The sequence below is a fragment of the Cheilinus undulatus genome, linkage group 18 (genome assembly GCF_018320785.1).
Source record: "Cheilinus undulatus linkage group 18, ASM1832078v1, whole genome shotgun sequence".
NCBI classification, from domain to species: Eukaryota; Metazoa; Chordata; class Actinopteri; order Labriformes; family Labridae; genus Cheilinus; species Cheilinus undulatus.
In genome coordinates this window covers 26,635,469-26,654,276 of record NC_054882.1, presented here as the reverse complement: position 1 = coordinate 26,654,276, position 18,808 = coordinate 26,635,469, and the positions used below count along the sequence as shown (strand labels likewise).

Genomic DNA, 18,808 nt, shown 5'->3' with positions numbered 1-18,808 from the left:
CTGGCTGGGTGCCCTCTTCTAGACAGAGTAGCCATGGTACTCTATCATCTACATTAGTGGACAGTTTGTCTAACTGTGGACTGGTGATTACCTAAAGTCTTTTGGATAACTTTGTAACTCTTTTCAGTCTTATGCAGCAATTCATAATCGAATGTCCTCTAAGATCTCTTTTTTGCGAGGCATGGTTCACATTGGCAGATGCTTCTTGTGAAGAGCAGGCTCAAAAAGTTAGTTTTTTTTTTTTTACAAGTCACAATAACTGCACCTTGTTTAAATCTTGTTTAATTGATTGAACTTCAGGTGTGTTAACTCCTGACTCCAATGAGACCTTTTTGGAGTCATAAGCATAAGGTTCACTTACTTTTCCAGCAGCATTATGGGTGTTAATTGGCTGCATTCAGTAAAGACTTTAAATTTTATAATTGTTTGTGTGGTAATAGGTTAAGCACATCATGTTCATCTATACTCATGACTTAGATGCAGATCAAATCTGATGATCAATTAATGTAGAAAACTAGATCATTTCAAAGTGTTCACACTGTTGTAAACAGGCTGGCTCCATCTTCTCACTCACCTTTTTAAACCCCCTATCAACTCAGATTGACCATTCAGCTGCCTCGAACTGTCCCAAGGTCTAAGTTAAAACCCAGGGGCCTTTCTCAGTAGCACCGCCAAAGTTCTGGAATGCTCTGCATACACATGTTTGGCTGGCCCCCACACAGCCTGTTTTTAAATTCAACCTTAAATGCACTTTTATTCTCTGGCCTTTGGCTTTGCGTGAGAGATGGCTTTTATATCCTCCCCCTCTGCTGGTCATAGTTTGACCTTTTATGTCCTGTTTGACCTTGTTCCTGATTATGTCTTAATAGTGTTTTTTTTTTTTTTAGCATTTTTCTTTACATTGTACAGCACTTCTGGCAGGTTTTTACTGCTTTTAAATGTGCTAGGTACATTTTGATTGGATTGAATATTAACTGCTGCTCTTCTGGCACTGATTAGTGTTACAGGGTTACTTTATAAGCATCTCACCACCTTTCTGAAGTGCTAAATTTAGATGGAGCACATTCATTTTTGTGCTTATAAATATTCTATAGTGTACAGAGCAAAATTTTCTGCTTATGTCTAAACAGGGAAATGGGGCGAATACAAATGTAATAACAGGTGTTTGAGGGATAACCTCAACAGTCTGGAAAATATTCTCATGGAAATAGATACCACTTGTCTGCCCATATGGTCAATATGAAGCTAGAGTCAACAGCATTAGCCTGTACTAGTTACCCGTAACTAGTGGGCCTGAAGAAAAGAGAGACCTGTGTATTTGCCGTTTCAAAGCGCACTGCAAGTCTCATCATGTTTGTTTAATCTGAACAAAAAAATCCAGAAAGTTACAGCTCTTTGCCAAGAAAAGTCAGCCATGTAATCTAATTTCCTCTAACCAGCAAAAAACAAGGGGGATTTTGTTAACTTTGGAAGTAACCAGGCTTGCTTTTCCCCTCTGTGTGGTCTTTATGCTAAACTATGCTATCCCAACACTGGGTGTAGCTTCATATTTACTGTAGAGATGTGACAAAGGCATTGATTTTCTTATCAAATTTTGGGCAGGGGAGAAACTAGTTGAGTTTCCAGAAATATCAGACTATTCTGTTTACGTCAACAACAAGAATTCTACTACAAGTTTTAACCATTTAGAGGAAAAGTTGACATACAAGCTTCACGATTAACTTGCAAAACAAGCTCTAAGAACAGTCAGAGTCATTCAAAACATTTACTCCAAAAAGATTAAACATTTACAAAAAGCTGTAATTTAGGTGGAGTGTTGAGCTATTTTTGAACCTCCAATAAACACAAACTCACCACCATGCAGTTGCTCCATGTTGCCATGAGGAACACAACAACAATAAAGTGGAAATGCCCCTGGGATCGGATGTTTTATTTATTGGTGTGTGCTCAAGTTCAAACCTCAGGAGTTTATTGAAAGAAACACACAGGGACCTCAGCGGTGAGGGATGAATTGATGAGGGCGTTTTGCATAAAGCCTTAGGAATGAGATGTGTGACCACAGTGGGGTTTGACCACGGCTGGTGCAGATGGTCTGGTGCACTGACTGGGTGGGTAATGCTGGCTACACACAAGACGATTTTCAAATTTTAACTGATTTTTAAAAACATTAAAGTCCACAGACATAAGGACAACTTCAAGTGCTTTTTGACATTTAATCTTCTGAACGCATGCTCTAGATTACTTGGCAAGACCGCGTAACTGCCGTTTGTAGAAACAATTTCAGGTGCACATGTAATCAAATGTATCTTGATAAGAAAAACAAATATGGAGGTTGGCTGACATCCTCAACTGAGTGTCCCGTTGTGCGCTCTGTTTTGCAGTGAATAACAGAAGTGAGGAAAAGAATAGTATTCATTTTTTAGTACTGTCAAACCTTACCCAAATTTTAACCAGGGTATACAGTTTTATAATTCACATTATACAAACACATGCCAGCGTTCATGCGAAGGCACAGCAAGCTGATCGGCGTCTTTATAGGTGCTTCTTTCATGCCTTTAACACAATGCTTCAAGTCTGAAGAATGTTTATTAGGCACATTTACAGAAATGCTGGGAGGGATTTATAGTTGAAGCAGTCTTCATACTTCACAGGTAAAGTAAATTACATCAGGACAAAGGATCCAAAGTTTTTTCTTTTTACTCTCCAGCTATGTCGTATGCACATTCTTATGTCCTCCCTCTTCCTTCCCTTCCTCCCAGAGGTACTGTGAGAAATATTAATCCCAGCTCTTATCATATAGGATCTGGGAATGCAAAGTGATCAGCTGTTTTTAAATAGATAAAGATGGGCCTTAAAATATAATTTATTTCACGTTGCAAACCAACAAGCATTAACTAAAGGTATTTACATTCAACAAAAACAGGGATAAAGATTCGCTTTTTGAAACGGGTACTGGTTTTGATTGTGCCTGATGTTGTTTTTGAAGCACACAGTGCGTGTGGTTATTAAGAAACTTTATAATTCTCATTAAGTGCTTTTAAACTCCCGTTGCCATGGATCAGGTTACAGTGGTGCACATTTAACAGTTTGATTCATGCAAATACCTAGTGCTATGCCAGAGTGCCAGCACCATGACAGGCTATGATGAGCATTTATGATAGGCAGCAGTATATATGCACATGTTGGACACAAGTACAAAGTACCAATATAACAGACTTTAAATACCCAATTAGTAATTCATTTCTTATCAAATATCAGATATGAAGGCTGACTTTGAGCAAAACCAAATTGTAAGCCATACAAGTCATACTTGGAACAGGATGCTAAGTCTGTCTGTGATTGTATCTTTAGTACTAATCCAAACTGTTTTCTCTTTTCCTAGCTACATTGTAGTTAATGTCTCGGACATTGATGAGATTCATAACACTGTTGGGCTTTGAATAGCAAAACATGAACAAGAGTCAAGTGTGTCTGTCCTTGCTAATGTTCTTGAATAACACCTCCTGGGACAAGATTCAACAGTCTGCACTCTCGCTCTTGTCTGCAAACTTTAGTCTGTGAAATGTGGAGCAACATCTGTTAAGCTTTTTGCTGAAAAACATCTCCCTCTTGACCTTCTCAAATTAATACCAAGAGGAGGAAGATACATCATCTCAGCCTGCTGCAAGGTGTTTCCCTGTTTAATAGTGACTCCCCTGAAAAATGTAGTATTTTGGAAAGTTTAATTAACTGTTTCTAGACACTGCAGTCTGCAAAATATGTCTAAATATTGTATACTCTAGATGCTTGAACATGGCCATTTAAACTTTCAACGTGTAAGAAAATCACGTTGATCCAAGTATGAAATACTGTCAATTCAGATTTCTGTTTTTAATTGAGAAAAACAGCAGTTGATTGAAATTGATCACATGACAGTGATTAGGCCATGCACACGTATCATAAGCATCATCTACAATACCAGTATCAGTACTGTCAGCAGTAAAATTTCTACCGAAGAATGTATTTTGCAAAATTGTTATTAACTGATGCCACCATTAGCAGAGTGATATATAACAGACAACAGCTTAGTCCAGTCATCAGCATGTATCTGACACTAAAGAGCAACAAGCCAACCATCACCCATTTGTGTCATAGTAATTAACGTGAGACACAGTATTGAGTTAAAACGTGTTCTTACCTCTAAAAGTTTGATGTTTGTAATAACAGCAACATACAGCAAGTGTGCTCACTTTGCACAGTGTCACTGTCAGCCTGTCCAGGGCTTTTGCAGTTGATCGCCTTGGTGTTTGCCTTGAGCCCACTGCTGCAATGAGTCTTTTATAATGCTTTGAACAACTGTTTAAAGGTGTTCTATCTCATGACTCTGTGGTCTGTGGCATGGAACGAGGCCAGAGAAGCAGCTGTAAACACACACACACCCACCCCCACACACACACACACACACACACCAGCACCGCTGCTTAAGTTAAATCAGTGAAGACATGCTACTTCTTAACAATAAAAGTCTGTTGTTGTTACTTTGCCTAAGTGCTTTAATGGGGCATGCCCACATCAGGAAGTCTGGTGCTGTCGGCATTATAACACACCTCAGCAGAAGAGAAATGAAACTCAAAACTACAAGTGCAGTTAAAAAGAAGTGAACACAGAGAGACTTATGAAATCATTTTTCTGTGATTTTATGCAGAAACATGAGTTAAGTATACCATCACAGGCTTGTTTTAGGAGGAGCAGGAGTCCCTGTTTCCGATAGAGTCGGAAACAGGGACGAGAGAGTGGGGAGTGACATGAGGGAAAGGGCCACAGGCCAGATTTGAACTCGTGCCGTCCGCCTACATGGGGTGCACCATAAACCATTAGACCATCTGCACCCCAAAATCCATCATCCCTTTTGGAATGTGTTATAAGATTGATACCATATATGGCAAAAAAAAAAATACTCTGATATAAATTTCAGGCTGTTGCCAGTGGAGGAAATTTAGCTCTGTAAAAATATAGCACTCTCAGTAATAGCACTGCATTTTTGAAAACAAATCAGTATTTCTTGGCTAAGGTAGCACTGCTAAAATTTACATCCTGTAACTCATAATTCAGCCACCTAATGAAATGATTAGTGCTGTCAATTGATTAAAAAAATCATCTGCTGTGATTAATCATGATTAATCACAGCATTTCTTTAGTTTTAGTAATTTTTAGATTTTTAAATGTTCTTATTATCAAGTGTTTATTTCCATTATTTTAACTTTATGTACAGCACTTTGAAAGCGCTTTTTACTAAAAAAAAAAAAAAAAAAAAATAGGTTGAGATTTTTTAGGTTGAGATAAATTAGTACAAGTATGGTGTTTAAATGAAGAAATATTAAACAAACTAGAGTTTTAGAGTGTCTTAATTCACTGAGTAGTAATATTTATAAACTGCTAACAAGCCCAGAAGACAAACACATCAGGTACAAACTAACTTTTGCTGTAAAGTGATTGATCAGGTGTGCTGTTACCCCCAGGTAGCTGAAGTTACTGACTGATGACCTGTGGTCTCTCGCCAGTGTAATAAATGTAGCTTGAGCCAGCTTCTCCACTTTAGTTGCCTTTTTAGCTGTCATACAGTTCACAGATTCTGTGACAGTAGTTCTCGCAGGTGTTCTGTTGTACAGGTCATCCAAGGCGACCCGGATGATGTCTTGAAGCCCCTTGTCGTCTATGATGTCGATGGTCTGCAGTCTCTGGTGACTCATTAGCAATTGCATTAATCAGCTTAGATGTTGTCATTCTGGGGACAAATCCAGGTCTGCTAGACTGCGCCGGTGTAGCTTAGGGTTATGGCTTAGTCCAGTGTGTTTGTTAGCGCCTTTGCTAACATTAGCAAAGATGCGTTTTGTCCAGAGGTGGTACTTTAGAGTCGTTGTGCTTTGGTGTGAAGACAGTTCATCACCACAGTATGTACACACAGCTTTTGTTTTATCCAGACTTCCTTTAGGCGGCTTTTTAAATTGAAATTTTCCTCGAAGTAGACCTGTGTCTGTCTCCTGACTCATCACTGCTGGCTGCGTTTGGCCCGCCTTTAACCTTTTCACCCCAGGGACGTAAACATCTGCCCAGGAGGACTACGAAAGGAAGTTGTGGTCAAACTTAGTCATATGATTAAATTGCATTATTATTTTTTTTAAGCGTTAAGCTTTCACAAGCGTTAACGTGTTTATATTAACAGGCTTAGAAATAATGCATTATCAGAGTTAGTATGTGTGTAACTACTCTGTATATCAGATGTCCTGTTACTGTGTGTAAATTCAGGGAAATGTAAGTCCATATAAAAGCTGGCATGCTGACACAGCCTGGAGAAGTCTAACAGCTAAATGGCCGGGGTCTTTGTTAATTAGGATTTATTATGGAAGTTGTGAAGGTATGTTCTTGTTCCAGAATGAACCCAATTTGCTCTGCAGCATCTTAAAGGCTTCTGTACCCCTCACACATCGCTCCTTCCCCTCTCCTCCCTCTTTGACTGCCAAAGTGCAGGTCTCAAACACAGTCATAAATCTTCCCTCCTTTGTTGCCAGCAGTGTTTGCAGTGGTTCAGAAGTACAAAGTTTTCATTGTTTCAGCAGCTGTTTGTACAATTTTTCAGTTCTGCTGTTGCCTCCTGTTAGAGTGATGATCTACACATCCCAACACAAGCTTTGAGATCAATAGTCCTTTAAAACTTGCACTGAAGGAGATGAATATGTGTAAACTTTGATTTACACTTGGTCTTTGATGCCCGTCATTTACTTTCCCATTTAGAAAGTAGCCTTCAAATTGCTCCAATTATGTGCAGTTGTTATGTAATGCTGGTTTCTGGCTGACACCATATGTTGGACGACAATAAATGGAACCATTAAACATTTTGTTTAAATAAAAAGAATAATGACTTGGTTTTCCTCAGCAGGATAAAGCAAACTCTTGTGTTGAGTGTCATAAACTTACTGATGATTCCAGAAGTTTGCCACTCGTCACTCTGGAGGTCTTGTCCAGTCCAACAAAAAGACAACCGTGACGGGGAAAAGTGGCAAAGCTGGGAGGTATCAGGTTGTTCAGTGTGACCCAGACTGAGATATTCATGCCAGACACTTCTGCCTGCTGTCAGACTGTGTTGTTTAGACAGTCTGTTCCAAGCCAAATGACTCCATCCCACAACCAGACAAGCTCTTAATATTATTCTGTTTTCTGCTTTAACTGCCTTAAGCCAATAACCTGAGCTGTTAGATGTGGGTTCAGACTTCGGCATTCTCAACAAATCAATATAAATAATGATCTTCACCAATGTAGCCTCTCTTTAAACCACAAAACATTTTCTCCCCTTTTTTTTCTCTCTATTCATTTTGCTCTTCTAGGTTCAGAAAAAGTAGTCCCGTTCAATATCTGAAATGAAACAGATGTAGCCAATGATTGTATATTAACATGGACAGTGCTTCTCCATCTCCTTCTGTTGTACAGAAGTGAAGCCAAAATACCTCTACTGTCAGAATGCAGGAAAAACTCAAAACGGAGGACCCAAAATGCAGATAAAACGAAAGACTGATTTAATCAAACAATCAAACAAAAGAACTTGCTTCAACTAAATCACTGGAATCAAAAATCAAAGTCCATGAACCAAAACAAAATCCAAAAGAGGCACGAGGAAAGCATGAGGAGTAATACTGAGAAAGACACAGGGAAGACATCTGACGAACCTGACAAAGGACAGGGAGAAACACAGAACTTAAATACACAGGGAGTGATTGAACAATGGGAGACAGGTGTGGATAACGAGACTCAGGTGAAACTAGTGAGGGTAATCACAGAGGAGGGAAACTAAGGCAGGAAGCAAAACTGGATGACACACACAAGGGAAGGCAACACACACAAGGGAAGGCAACTACAAAATAAAACAGGAAACTTCAAGAGAACACTGGACAAGGAGGAAAATCAAACATGAGACACTAGGAGGGAGCAAATACAAACACAGGGAATGTAAAACTAAATATGAAGCAGGGAATAACTGAACAAGAAACACAAGGAGTAAAATTAAACATGAAACACAGGGAAACACAGGGAGTAACTAAACATGAACACTAATAAATACTAAAAGAGCAAATGAGGAAAAGTCTAAATGAACCTAAACAAAATAAAACTAGAAACATGAATTACACTGGAAAAACACAGGAGAACACTAGAAAAACTCATAACCTAACAAATCAAAACCCTGGATCATGACACCTACAGTGGCCATTTTAAACTGGTTGTGTAAATCAGTGCCAAGACATGCACATTAGCTGACTGATGAAAGTGCAGAATTAAACCACCAGGCCCCATCCCTTCTGCCAACTAAGGCAAACATTTAACTTATTGAGAAAACAGAATACAGCAGAATACACCCTTGTGTTGATGTAGAGGAGACACTCACATTTATGGAAAGGTTTTTAAAAAGTATTGTAAGTTTTTGTTGCAGTCGTTTGTAGCATTCTGTTTTTTCACTTGTCAACATAGCTGATGATCAAGAATTAACATTCTTGCTTCTTCATATCAGAGAACTAATAATTGCAAAATCTGGAGAGTAAGATTGACTTTTAATGCTTAGTTCTTAAAAAGCTGACTATATCATGCAAACCAGTTAGACATGGGTTTATACATGTTTTTAATTTCCAATCTGATTCTGACATATGTGCACCATACCTGTTATCAATTTCATTTTAAAAATCATAACTAATATTCTTATTATTTTTGTTGGTATCATGTGTAAGGTTTCAGACAAACAGAATTCCTTGTTCAAAGAACAAAAAAAAAACAAAACAAAACAAAAAAATTACAGAGAATTTCATATTTTTTCCCGTTGAGTTCTTTAGACTTTGGGCTGACTTCACGTAGAAACAGGTAGCAGCAACAAATGTCATGTTTTCAAATTTAATATTTGAAACTGCAGTGTGCTGCAAAAAGAGCAGCAGAACAACTGTAAAAAACTAACCAGCAACACAGAGCTACTTCAGCAAACAGAATATTGAGAGCAAAAGTATATTACTTTAAAAATAGTAGAACAATGATTCACATAAACAGAATATAGGGACTACTGCCGCAACAAGCAATTTCCTGATATGGGTGTTCACAATAAAAGCACTCGAGGAAGTCGACAACTGTTATTGTGAAGGATTTATCAACAGTACAGGCTGCACGATAGGGGAAAATAATCTAAATGCAATTTTTTCCCCTAATATTGCAGTTGTGATTTAACAGGTGATTATTTTTTAATTTGGTTTAAGCAAATGAAATATGAGTCTCTGCAGCTTGTATTAAAGCCACAGACAGGCTGACAGACTTAGCTCACGTCATGTTGCTGTTAATACAGACATCAAATTTACCTCAAAACTGTGCTTCACATTAAAGAAACAGGTGACAGGGTTGATATCTGACTATTCTTTAGTGTCAGATCATAATATGATGAGTGGACTTAGACTGAGCTGCTGTCTCTCACATATCTCTGTTATACACCAGCAGCAACATTATTTACAACAGAATGCATGCTAACATGTGGTGCATTCACAGCCCAGCAAACAAAACAGAATTTGGATCAACATAATCATAAAAACAACTCATGCATCGGGCCCAGGACTGGTAATGGATGGATATGTCCCATCTCTAATACAAGTGCGACCAATAAACCAATATAAAATGCTGGCACAAGCTATCGTTACTGCAAATGCAGTTGCAGTAGTGGCAGTTCCAATTTTAAACAGATTTTGTCCTTCATTAGGTGATAACCCTGCATTTGAAGTAAACAGCACTATACCATAAGTATATGATCCTTGTGGAGCACTGGTTTGATTGAAAAGACTCCTCAAATTAGGACAAGTGACCAGGAAGTGGGCTGCGAGACGTACTGGCTGTGGGTTCACTTTTAAAGTGTAAGTGAACCCCGAGCTCAGAGCTAACTCCGCCCACCTCCGTAATTCAAAAAATGCACAGAAAGTGAACAGTTTGGTACTGAGAGGAGGGAGGGGAAAAGGACGGGGCTTTCCAGATGAGGCAGGAGTGACAGTGATGTCCCCTTATCAGAGAGAGACACAGACAGAGTCCCACAGCACTGCTGCCTCATAGAGATCTTTTAAAGTGGAGGAGTTTTCCCCTCTAGAGTACCCCTGTCGCAGGCTATCGTGTTGTGGTGGACCGTGGTGGTTCTGAGCACTACCTGTTCGGTCCATTGGCTCCAGCAGCGGCGTTACTATAGCCGGAGCTCTCAGAGCCGAGACAGTGCAGGTGCAGGCAGGAGAGGATGGAAGTGGTCTCTGAATGGTAAAGTCAGTTAGGGGCGTTAACGCTCTACCTTTTATATAGAGTTTGTGACGTAGAAACCTAGCGATGGTTGGTTTCTACGTCACATAAGCCCCACCTTTTCAGAAAAGATTTTTCAAGGCAGATGTCCGTTTGAGCTAATTAAAAGCTGTAAAATCCAGATTTTTATCAGTCTGGTGCAAATTTCAGCTATAACACCAACACTGATGTGTTTTATCATAGTTCAGTCAGATACCTCAGTGTATAGTTGAAAAAAAATGTTAAAGTGTTCGCTACCTCTTTAACTATTCATTACCATAGCAGGATTGTGAGCTCCACATGAAGCAGTCTATGGTTGTAGCTGACAAATGTGTTTTATATCATATGGAGATTTACATCGAGAGAAGATAATGGAAGTGCTTACAGACTGAACTGTTGGGGAATGAATCAGCTGTGACCCATACATTACAGTTCAGTGCTCCATATAAACACAGTGCTGGCTTCGTCATGGAGCGTGGGCAATGAAGAAGTTCGAAGATGTAAACACTTCTTGAAGATCTGGGTCACTGTGTTTGTGTATGTGTGTTTTAATGTTGGGGTTTAATGGGATCATCAGATAAATCCAGAGTTTTCCTATCTATCTAAGAGGCTCCTGTTTCCAAGTGGGCGAGATACAGAATCAACACAGCTGACACTTGGATGATGGGAGGTTGTGTTTTCCAAGCCACCGCTATACAAGGGTTTCCTGGCACTTTAATAAAACCACCTAACCCACTTTCCTCATGTAACCTTGCCCCAAAAAAAACACTCCAATCAAAGCTTCAAAGAACACCTAGCATTTGGCAGAGTAATTCATTGGCTTGTATTAACAGTGTGGTTTATGAACAGCATCAGCAGAGTTCAGAGCGTTTGTAACCTATTTGACCGTCCTCCAGTTCTTGGTTGGCTTGGGTTTTTTTGCTCGCCTGTGTGCTGTTTGTGCTCCAAGTGTGCCTCCTCTCCAGCTCATCTGGGTCAAGAGGCGCGGCTCCAACTGCCATTCATGCTGCCTGTCATGAATTCAGGAGAGCCAATATTCACATGTTGTAATGCTGCGATGAGTTCAAAGTAGCGTAGTGATTATCCGCCAAAGAATTCTTTCACAACCTGCTGGAAGCTTTACAATCATTTCATGCTCAGTGTACATTCTTGGCCATCACTGTGATTTGTAATTTCCTTAGATGTGATGGGGTTTAGTTCTAATTGCTTTCCGTACATGTGCAATGAATGACTATCAGTGAGAGTGGACAGTGCCAATGGCTTTATATCTTAGTTGGAACCTTTCCTTTGCTATAAGATATAAATGGAGGCTTTGATCATCTGTTTGGACAGAGATTTATCAGTGCTAAGAAATGATTGTTTCTCTTTGACTCTAATTATTGAGTGAATATTTAGAGAATGAAATAATACATATCATTTATTAAGGTCAGTCATCCCTTCCACTGTATGCAAATTAATCTTCCTTATGTAATCAAATTGTCTAAACACTGAAACAAGATTTGGCCTCTTGATTTTAACCTCATGTGTGTCCAAAGGGCTTCTCTCAGGTGATTGGAAGTGCACTTATTCAAAGTTCTGTGTTCAGTAGAATTTCTAAGAATAAGATTTTAAGTTTATTTTTTTGTGTTGGTCATGCAATTAGAGCGCATTTAGCTAGTTTAGCTTCGCATCAAGATTGGAGGAGGTCTAACAGGGAAGCCTGGCTTTCTCCCATATTCAGCACATGTAAGGCACACTTTTTTGGCATGGGAGTGAGTGGATTTGCCTAAGTGCTAGTTACACCCTATAAGTCAATAAACAACAGTGATTTCTTAGTTCTTTATGTCACTATGAATTTGTTAGAGCACTGAAAAAGAGTGAATCATTTAAAAAATCTCATAAGCCAGTATTTTATAGAACATAAACAATGTATCATATGTTGAAACAGATATTTAACTATTTCATGAAAAATATTAGCCCATTTTGACTTTGATGGCAGTAACACATCTCAAAAATGTGGGGACAGAGCAAGACTGGAAAAGTAAGTGGTACTAATTAAAAACAGCTGGAGGAGCATTTTGCAACATATTAGGTTAATTGGCAACAGGTCTGGGTTTAAAAGAAATATTTTAAAGAGGAAGAGTCTCTCAAAAGTAAAGATGGGAAGGGTTGACCAATCTGCAAAAGACAGTGTCTAAAATTTGAGGAACAATTTCAGAAAAATTTTCTTCAATATACAGTCTGATCTTTGGGCCCTCAGGCAGCACTACATTGAACAGACATGATTCTCTACTGGAAATCACTGCATGTAACTCTTCCAGAAATCATTGTCTGTCAGTGCAGTTCCCGTGCCATCCACAAATGCAAGTTAACCCTACAGAACCCAGCGTAACACTGGCGCTATGATAAGCATATCCATTTTTGATTGACGGTAGATTTGAAACTGAATAAGATAGATCGATCATTCTTTTTGCATATAAAATCTGGGGAGTAACACTAACAATCCACACATTCACCATGTTTCAGAGCGCTTTTTTGTTGCAGTGATGGGTTTGTAAAAATACACAATAAAATACACATAACAAAAATTTTTATAAACGAGACCAGGTATTTGCAGCACTTCCTACATTGAAATAAACGTCATCACATTTTGGGCATGACCTGTCACATGATTCTTAAGTGTCCCTACCTCATAGGCTCCCCACCCCAACAACAGGAAGTGGCGTATTTTCCCGGGAGTCGTATTTTTTTCCACGGAATACATTGAAGAACGTAGCCTGCACACATACTCGCCCTCGCTCTCATTTCACCCCTACTTTTTTACAAAAACACTCAGACACACAACCCACACACACCAGACGTCCATCACACACACCTTTGACACACTTCCGCGCATATGTAGTTATGGATTCGCAAAACCACGGTCGTGCCAAACAGTTTCAGAGCTGGCGCGAAGCTTTCGAACTAATTACGGTCTCAGATGAAGAGTCCAACTACTCATCCGGCTCGGGTTTTTTACAGGTTACAAAATTGACTATATCTCAAAAAGTAACTTATGTACAGACTCCAAATAAAATTCCTGTGGTTCCAAAGGATATTGTGCAACTTTTTTACATTTACAAATTTGAGGGATACAGCTGTGCAATTTCTGTATTTTGAAATAAATGTGAAAAAAAAACAAAAAATGATTTTGATTTTTTTTTTTAGGTTTATTGCACTTTTAAGCAATTTATTGTAGTAGTTAAGACATAACTCAATACATATTATTAAAACTTGGGATATAAGGGTTATATTGATGTAAAGCAATTAAACATACTCCCAAAAATGGCACTACAGTATGTAAAAATGTAAGAATATATCCTGGCAGACTTGAACAATGATAGGTTTTAAAGGGTTAAAGCTGTATCATGCAAAGAAGAAGCCATATGAGAACACAAGCCAGAAATGCCACCATCCTCTCTGGGCCAAAGCTGATTTAAAATGGGCGGAGGCAAAATGGAAAACTGTTCTGCGGTATCAAAAATTTAAATTCTCTGTGGACGGCATGTCCTACAGACTAAAGAGAAGAGGGATTATCCAGCTTGTCAGTGCACAGTTCAAAAGCCTGCATCCCTGATGGTATTGGGTTGCATTAGTGCTATGGCACGGGCAGCTTACATGCCTGGAAAGGTGTACTAATGCTGCAAAGTATGTAGAGGCTTTAGAGCAACAAATGATTCCATCCAGACAACTTGTCTTTCAGGGCAGGCCTTGCATATTTCAGCAAGACAGTGCTAAGCCACGTACGGCATCCATCAGGATAGCGTGGCTTTGCAGTAGAAGAGTTTGAGTGCTGAACTGGGCTGGCCTGCAGTCCAGATCATTCTTTAATAAAAAGTATTTGGAAAATCATAAAAGGAAAAATTTGGCAAGAAGATCCAGGACTGTTAAGCAGCTGGAATCCTACATCAAACAAGAATGAGACAACATTCCTCTCCCAAAAGCCCAGCAACTGGGCTCCTCACTTCCCATATGTTTACAGACTATTGTTAAAAGACAAGTGGATGCTACACAATGGCAAACATGGCCCTGTCCCTGCTTTTATGAGATGTGTTGCTGCCATTGTATTAAATATGAGCTAATGTTTTTCATGAAATGATATTGTCTCAGTTTATGAGTCAGTTATTGTCTATTATGAAAAAATACGGGTTCATGAGATATGCAAATAATTGCTTTCTGTTTTATTTACATTTTCCACAGTGCCCCGACATTTTTGGAATTTGAGATGTATTTGGCCTATGGCTTATGTTTGTAAACAAAGCCAGATGATATGAAATAGATGCATCTGTGCATCCCTCATAGTAAGTTTAGAAAGTTACTGGATGTAACAAACTGTAAATAAAGAACAAACAAACAAATACAGCCCCTGTTCTGACTTGCTAAAAATGTCAGTTTGTCAAGTCTGATTTAGGCTGACTGTAAGGTCTCATTATAACAGTTATGTTAAAAGAATGTCTGCTTTTATTCTAAATATTAAACCTCTTTATCAGCATATACAGTATACAAATTGATATATAGAGGGATATTTTTATCGTTTTATCGTAACCTTTAGTTCACAGTAGCAGCATCAGTACTATTAGAACTCCTTTTGTGTATAGATATTATTAACCTCATTTCTGTCTTTGCACCATATTCAGCACCTCGCTAATCAGCTGTTTCCTGATTAAAACTGTATGGCAATCATTTATTACCAAAGCATTTTCTCAACATGTCTATTCAAACCATGCTCCATGTGATCTTAGCAGAGGTTTTTTCAGAATTGCTTTCAAGTCACCCAGAACAGGGCAGGGGGATCCTTCCTCCTCTGCTTGCCGTGGCCTTGAAGTTCCTAATGATGACATCAAACGCTAAGAGTGAGCCATGCTCTCCCTGGTCGCCCTCTGATCTGCAGGCAGAGAGGGCAGCGGTGAGCTCATGTTTGGAGGAAGTCACTTTGCCATTGAAAGTGAGAGAGGCAGACAGGGCAACATCTGGCTCAGTCCAGGAAGTGAGGCAGGATGCTTGCAGGCCAGGTGTCACCATTAGTGATGGAAAAACCCAATCATGATTTAGAGTGAATGTCGTAGCTGGCTTAGCTGCCTTCTGAAAGTCCTTACCACCTTGACACCAGGACCTCTTGTTTCCCAGTGTCACATCCTCTCTCTTGGATCCACCCTGGAGTTTCAGGATCTGGGTCAGCAGCTGTCGGCTGTAGATGCTGCCTGTTGTCTTTCAAAGAGATGACGTGAGAGACTGTTATCAAATATTTGTCTCTCTTTTCCCCTTCTCATTCAGTGTCCTGTCGCCCTTGGAAACAGGAATTCTGTTTGTACGCTGTGAATAAAGAGACATGCATAGACTTGTGCTACATCTAACACAGCTGGTAAAGGGTGTGTGTCTACAAGTTTATGTACATGCATGTAGTTTTATATGCACATTGCGTTTATTTCCCTTATTATTGTTGTGTCTGCGGGTAGACATAGCTGATTCAGTGTGTAAATACGTAGTGTGTGGCTGCAAACCACAAGTAATAAATGGTAATTCATGGTTTATATCCTCATTTGAGGTTTGATTACAGCCTCAATTACCTTACAGGGCCACAGGTGGGCTTTTCTTCTGATGTACTCAGCTTGGTTCATCTTTGTCTTGCTCTGCTGACTGTCTGTCAGGGTAGATCAGTGGGATCCAGATGTTTTTATGCAGGCCTGAATCGAAGCCCTCCCCTTGCTTTCATAGAGCTGAGGCAGACCTGTCTGTCTGTCTGAGAGGCACGCGCCTCCCCCAGGTCGCTCACATGAGCTCAGCTTCCAGGTCGAGCAGCACAGGCTCAGTAATTGACCCAAATCAAATGCTCACTGGTTAAAAAAACGTGCCCCTTGCAGGTTTGTTCTTCGACCCTAGTTTTAATACTTCCTCCGGCCCAGTGCAACACTCAGGATGTTGCTCCCTGGTTGGCCACAGTCAGACAGAACAGGGAGTTCATAATCTAGTCAAGCAGACACAATGGGTGATGGAAAGGTTTGGTAGTCCTGAAGGAAAGATCTAATGATTTAAAAACATACCTTTTTTTCTGGGGCAAATAGACCAGCCACCCACACTCATAGATGAAGTCTAATTCCCCTTTTGTTGCCTGATTCTTTATTTTTTAATCAGCAGTGAAAAGTCTTCTCTTGCAAAATGTCTTTAAAGTACAACAGAGTCTTTCATTAATTAGCCAGGGTCACGTCTCTCTCACTTACAGATGTTAGCTGAGAAACCCTATGTGCATAAAGAATGATATGGTATTATTCATTTCATTAAAACTAAATTATTTTCAAATCATTGTGTTTCTCCTATAAAATCAATTAAGCAAGGCAATGACCTAAGACAGCATGTTTGTCCCCAAGGAATATTATTTTCTACTGCTCACACTGACCACGCTTTAATGGATTTCATGGTGATGCACATACATTTGCTGATGGGTGTATCTCTGTGAGTGTGTGTATATGTGTGCGTGGAACATTAGCTTTTGTCTGAGGTCATGTGTTTATGGTCTTGTGATGATATGACTGACAGGACCCAAGTGAGACGGGGACCCCCTGACTCCTCCTCTCAACAGACCGGGACCTCCCGCACTGTGAAACGTTATCCATCATCCTCTGGGCCCATAACCTCCAATGCTCTACCCAGTAGCAACAGCTACACTAACGGCCATAACGGTGACAACAGGAACTGGCATGGGCACAGAAATGGGCACAGCAGCGTGCACAGGCCTACAAATGACAGACAGCTACATGGACAGTTCAACAATGCTTTACTCCCAGCAGGTAAGAACCACAAACTAACCATATCCACTGCATAATTTGAAATAAACATAAAAAATGTAGAAGTTTCCACTCTCCCCAACCACGTCACAACAGACTCAGCCCACTCTGGCTCAATTCTCTGATGCTAGGATACATACATGCACATCTTGTGGTGTCATCATTTAACAGAACATTAAAAAAAACGCTGGCAGCTTCCCAGGCTGCACTTCCCTTCTTCCTCACTGTCCACCCACATAGGACAGACAGAAGATTTATATCGAAGCTGTGCACAGTGTGTAAGCATGTCTGTGTAATCTGCTTAAGAGAAGTGCAATTATAATGTGTTCTTGGTTGTTTGCCATGCGGCAGGCTTTGTTACATACTTCTTTGTCACCTCTCTGACATGACAGCCACTGAAGCTTGGCATCTCTACCCACAACAAAAAGAAATATGATCTTTGCTAATTTTTTATCCTCCCTTTACTACTTTATCATCCAGCACACACAGCTGTCTGCTCCTCAGACTCTTGTTTTTAAGCTGTGCACCAGAGCAACGGCTGTTGAACAGCTTCCCAACATTACACATCATGCTCTCTTTGTCTCCTGCTCACATTAACACACATCCAAAACACCTTTCCAAAAGATAAAGGGTCTGGATGCTGGCCCGTTACCTTACAGTCTTGTCTCTGCTGCTTCCTGGCCTGTGGCACATCGCTCACTCAGCTGCAGCGTGCCACTGGCCAGCCGTCAGCACACACCCTCGCAGCGTACTTATAAACCTCCCTTTGCCCAGATGGGGAGAGTGTCACAGTGAGGCTGAAGGAGGAAGGATGCAGCTTGTCTCCAGCCAGTCTCTGCTTCTTCTTCTTCTCCTGCTCCCTCTCATCCAAGTATGCATTTGTTTTCCAGGGGCCAACCTCACCTCGAACCTGGACCGCATCAAGATTGTCTTCACGCCCATGTTGTGCCGCAGGGTGTGCAGCAGCGGGCGTTGCTACAACAGCTGTGAGAAGGGAGACATCACCACAGTCTACAGTGAGAACTCACAGCAGCAGCAGCAAACGCAGCAGCAGCCAAAGAACCAGGGCTTCAGACTCTGTGAGTGTCGGCTCTGGCCTAAGATTAGCATCTTTCATCAGTCCTCTTCTTAGCATACTTTCTGTTTACACCTCCTTTCTGCTTCAGTGTCTCTCATGCTTATGTTCTGTTTCTCACACATCTCCCTGCTGTCCTCGTTCCTTTTTCTCAGTCCTTTTTTATGAGGTGAGCTTGACAAAACGGGTTCTTGGTGGTGGCATGCTGTCTCTTCTGAATACCATGCTCAGAGACAAGGCACAGTGGTGGAGATTAAAGCTGAGAAACTCACCATAAAAGAGAAACCGGGAAAGCAGGAGAGAAGTGGGGTAGACCAGTTTAAATGCTAATCTCCCCTGACTTGCACACTCACACACACACGTGGAGCTGGTGGTCCCACGCTCCCAACACTTAGCCCCATCTCTTAGCGGTTTACACCTCGCAGTCGGGTCCCGTCGTTAACCATTTAACGCGCTCCCTGGGTGAGCAGGAAAGAATGAAAGAGGAGAGAGAGCACAGAAGGAGAGAAAGAGTAGCAGCATGAACAGGATTTTATAGGGATTACATTAAACCTTCCATTTATCCAGGGGGCTTTGCTCCAAATTCACACAGGAGTGTCCGTGGGGTAGGGACTGGGTAGGT

At 40.4% G+C, this 18,808-nt stretch overlaps 1 protein-coding gene across 1 annotated transcript in view; it reads left to right on the top strand.

Annotated features, from left to right (window-relative positions):
- The window catches only part of LOC121526055 (latent-transforming growth factor beta-binding protein 2-like), a 133,918-nt gene that overhangs the window by 36,728 nt on the left and 78,382 nt on the right, over window positions 1-18,808 (top strand). Inside the window, exons 4-5 of the mRNA XM_041812342.1 lie at window positions 16,864-17,114; window positions 18,002-18,190. Coding sequence (XP_041668276.1) covers window positions 16,864-17,114; window positions 18,002-18,190 — 440 coding nt within the window. The remainder of the gene's footprint in view (window positions 1-16,863; window positions 17,115-18,001; window positions 18,191-18,808) is intronic.